This window comes from Taudactylus pleione, unplaced genomic scaffold (genome assembly GCF_031769625.1).
Source record: "Taudactylus pleione unplaced genomic scaffold, aTauple2 ptg000226l, whole genome shotgun sequence".
NCBI lineage: Eukaryota > Metazoa > Chordata > Amphibia > Anura > Myobatrachidae > Taudactylus > Taudactylus pleione.
This window is the reverse complement of record NW_028284628.1, coordinates 2,950,001-2,954,726: the sequence shown is the minus strand read 5'-3', so window position 1 is coordinate 2,954,726 and position 4,726 is coordinate 2,950,001. Positions and strand designations below refer to the sequence as shown.

Genomic DNA, 4,726 nt, shown 5'->3' with positions numbered 1-4,726 from the left:
ATCCTCTTGCCAGCTCAGAGTGGAGTTTATCTTCCAAACTGTTTGAAGTGTTCCAGCCCTTCCCCTCTCAGCTTCCCAACGTGTGCTGATATTAACCTTTAAAAATCTGATAAAATTGTTCTTTAAGCTGAATACATACTGGCTGATATATTGGCCGATCAATAGATCCGGGTGCCTGTTGGCGAGTGTGTACCAATGATATGTCTGTGATATGTTCACAGACATACAGTATATCGCGTCGGCTCTGCTGCACAGCCGATGGACAGACATCTGTCTATCAGCAAATGTGTACGGGCGTTCAGCCAACCGTCTGTACACATGAAGCAGTAGCCGCGGGGAGGGGGTCGTGGCGCAACCCCCAGTCAGCGTGACCCGCGGCTGCCTGGAAGATGATGGTCGTTTATCTACAGATATATCTGCAGTTCTTGCAGCCAGCAGTTGGACAATATTGGTTATTGTTTGATCACATTTTACAACATGCCTGACATCTGTTTGTAGGATCATCGATGGTCATTGGTCACTTTATTGTTATACATGCGGCGCTATCAGGCCCGATAGCTCTTGCGCGATCACAAAATCCGTGGACAGGACACTTATAGGGTCCTATTATGTAAATGTGTTGACTCCAACCCTGTCATGTATTTTATGTGGTTCACACATGAAGTCCCGGTACCAGAAATTCAACTCATGTTTTTATGGTGTTGCACAGACCTACAGAGGACATATGTGTCATTCATAGCAAATGTTTTACAGTATATAAGAAAAGGAAAAAATATAACACACAGCGCAGGTATTCCGATGTGGCAAAATGGATTGATTGTGGAATTGACCACTTTAATGCCTCCAGCAGGGAAATGGATAATCTGGACAAGTACATATTTATATATTTACAACAAAAATACAAATGCATCAGTTTTACAGTTCTTTCATAAAAGTTCTTAACTTTGACACATTGCCTTTTATTTACAGTCAATACATGGCCCTTTTTTTTTATATAAATAATGTCTAGAGAGGAAAGTGACAAGCTACATAAGGACTACTGAATAATTATATGTCACATTGTAAACCATAGGAAGCGCTCCAGAAACACTATTCCTAAGCTGTTTTATGTATTTATTTTCTTGTATTGGGCAAGATAAGATAGAGTTTTAGAGCTGCTATTTGTTGAAATTTGCGACATGATTATTCCAACATATTCTATTTACTAATGTCTATAGCACAGGTTCTCAAACTCGGTCCTCAGGACCCCAAACAGTGCATGTTTTCCATGTCTCCTCACAGAATCAAAAGTAATACAATTAGCTCCATCTGTGAATCTTTTAAAATGTGTCAGTGAGTAATGACTACACCTGTGCACCTGCTGGGTACCCTGGAAAACGTGACCTGTGGGGTTCTGAGGACCGAGATTGAGAACCACTGGTCTAGAGTAAGGTTGCTGTGCTTCGAAATGGCCTTAAACATTAAATCTCTGACTTTACGCATTTTTGCGCATGCCAGTCCTATTCTGGGTGTTGGATCCAGCTTGGCCGGATCGGTGCTTGAACTGGGCAGAGGCAATGCAATCGCATGGAACCACCCTGCGGGCGTGTATGTAATTCTCTGTGTGAGTCTGCACCGCCTTCACCCATAGCCGCAACCAAACAGGATTATATTTGGTTGAACCCCCGTCCATCTAGCTGTGATCGTCTTATAAAGTGATGTCATGTTCACGGCATACCTACTTAGTTTGTGGCTTAAAGAGCTAGGCATGCTGTTAATGCAGTTTGAATGAAAACATTGTTCAGTTTATACATTTTCTATTTACACATAAATACAAACTTATATACAGTTTACCCACAAATCATATTGTGTGTGAGCTGGTATTACTTGAGTTCATTTAGAACTGAATCGGTAATCCGTTGGACCACAGAAAATGTGATGGACTTGTTATCCTGCACAAGGCGTCTATGCCTGAGAGACAGAAGAATGTCGGTGTGGGGTGTCTATTACAATACTGGTATCTGCATATCCATATATTGTAAATGTGGTCGGGTTTAACTGCGGCCTCAGCTGCTTTCTGTACTACAAAACATGCTAGTTCAATGCATTAACCATTTGACCAAACTTGAGGTCTGTTTGGGGGTAGACCCCTCTCCGTATTAAGATGGGAATCATACAAATCTGCCTTCATTTTTAATTGTTCCTAAGGGAAATCGTAGACAGCCATTGGCTGCTGTCATTGTCTGATGGCACTAATGGGGCCCCAGGTTCCTCTCGGGGACCATCTCGGACTATTAACCTCCCATGAGTGTGGATGAATTGGACATAGATTTGGATATTAAACCTGATCCACACATGTTTCCCAAGAACTGATGACACCTCATGTAAATCAGCACCTAGTAGCCCACACTAAAATCTACATTAGATTAATAACCTTTGAATAAATGTATGTGTCCAACCTCCTCCCAAAGTAAAAAAAATTACCTAATCTTGTTATTTACTAACATAATTTCTAGGTAAGGTTTACACTGTAAGCGCTCTTACAAACAAGGTCCTCCCTATGCTTTTCCTTTCTATTTTGTTTTTTCTACTGTCCAGTGATGTGGGGCGCCACACAATTCAACAACAATAATCTAATTTCCACATTCTTCCTATACCACCTTTTAACTGTCCCCCCACTGTAAAATCAAGATCACGTCCGATGTTAGCACATCTCCTTTTTATGTTTGCAAACACAAAAACGTGTTTGGTGCCTCTTGCTTGATTGATCCGCTAGCTCACAATAACAATGCTCAGTACTTTTTGGTAGACATCAGAGACTTCACCGGTGTTGGAGTCCCATTTCCTGAAGACGCTGTGGTCTCCAGGCCCTCGTGCTTGTGGGATGACTTCTCAGATCGGCTGGTGCTTCTTTCAATGACAGGGAAAAATCCAAATCGACCTTTTGTCTCCCCATCTTCGTGTACAAAACAGAAGAAGCAGACCAACTTCAGAATGGCTCTTCTGATGTCCCTGCTGGTCAACGTGTAGATGATTGGGTTTAGGAGAGAGTTTATCATAGCCAGGCCAAGGAAATAATCAGCCTTTAAAAGAACAGGGCAAGCATTGACCTCACATGAGACATCAAATAAGAGGAGCACAAAGAGGGGGAGCCAGCACCCGATAAAGGCTCCCACCACAATAGTAACCGTTTTCAACAGTGCCATATACTTTTGGGACTTTCTTAGTGCTCCCTTACGAAGAGTGCCAAGTCTCTGACTATTGATCTTGACAATCCTATATATGCGCAGATAGAGGACTACAATGGAGATAAGGATGGCCAGAAAGATGGTGATGCAAAACAATATGTAACTTTTGGAGTACAAGGGTAGGATGGTGGAGCAGTATGGGAGGTTTCGGATGCAATTCCATCCCAGTATTGGTAGGACACCCAGTAGAATGGACACCAGCCAACTTGCCCCAATGAGCAAGGCCATGCGCCCCTTTTTGTCTCCGCTGTAGAGCTTCATGCGAACCATGGTGATGTGACGCTCTATAGCAATTGCAAGAAGACTGAATATTGATGCAGTTAACGTGACAAAGACCCCTCCTTCCCTAACAAACCACATGGCAGGGGTTAGGCGGAGAGTGTTCGCACCTGACAGCACAATGTTGACCATGTAGGCTATGCCAGCCAGGAGGTCGCACAAAGTCAGGTTACCGAGCAGGTAGAACATTGGCGAATGGAATTTCTTGTTGCGCCATAGAGCCAGAAGTACAACCAGGTTCTCCAGAACAATAAGAACACAAACCACCAAAAAGATCAAGGCCTCTGTTTTCAGTCCACCCTTGTATCTACTAGTGCTGAGTTTCCCTGTGTAGTTGTAATGTAATGCAATTATGCTATTATTTAGGTATTCCCTGTAAAATCGAGTAAGGTGATGTTGATGTGTTACTCCATCCATGTTACACGCTCCTCTTCTTCGAGCACTAAACTTTAGAACCTGTGCAGGACCCTGGACAAAATCATATTGAAGCACAGGTAGAGTTATGGTCATTGACACGTGTTTCCCAATGGTGAGAAAACACAGATTGTTTTTCTTCCAAATCTACGGATACCCGCACTTTGATGAATGGTGACAAAACTTATCTCTCTTTCAGCAAATGTTGCCTTTTTTTTTCCTTTTGTGGTCTTTCATCCAATGGCAGTGATTACTTCATCCAGCAGGACCTATCCATTGTATGATGCTGCATTTCCATTCTTTCACCAGGGGGTGTCAGCCTTTCCTCATCTATCCTCCACTCATAGCACTTTGTAACCTGGAAGAATAAGACAAAACATTTTTTTTATATTTACAAACTTGTTTTTGCAATCATTTTCATTTCAGTTGTATTCTTAGCGAGGGGAACCCGACATCATTTATTTCAAGATTTTTTATTTATTTTTTTTCTGCAAAAAACTGAAGACCAAAACCACAAACAATACCCCAAAACGACAGAAACATGTTTTAAAATAAACATTCTGCAACTTGCTCGCCCGGCTTCCTCCTTTTCATTGGTAAAGCATTATAGAAAATGTAAATAATCTCTGTGAGGTAGAATCATTACACAAATAGCATAACAATCAATTGCTCGCAACTACAGTAAGCATTTTTTAATTAGCTTAAACAGCTAAATCTTTGTATCTTAAATGGCTGATTCTCCTAAAATATATATTTCTTAATGTTATTGATTATCTCAAAAGGAAAGAAGATATTAATCCGGAATT

The 4,726-nt window shown here is 41.5% G+C and overlaps 1 protein-coding gene across 1 annotated transcript in view; it reads right to left on the bottom strand.

Annotated features, from left to right (window-relative positions):
* Positions 1–817: 817 nt before the first annotated feature.
* Positions 818–4,726, bottom strand: part of S1PR5 (sphingosine-1-phosphate receptor 5) — a 30,447-nt gene continuing 26,538 nt past the window's right edge. The window contains exon 2 of the mRNA XM_088479139.1: positions 818–4,278. Coding sequence (XP_088335265.1) covers positions 2,772–4,016 — 1,245 coding nt within the window. The 5' untranslated portion in view covers positions 4,017–4,278 and the 3' untranslated portion in view covers positions 818–2,771. The remainder of the gene's footprint in view (positions 4,279–4,726) is intronic.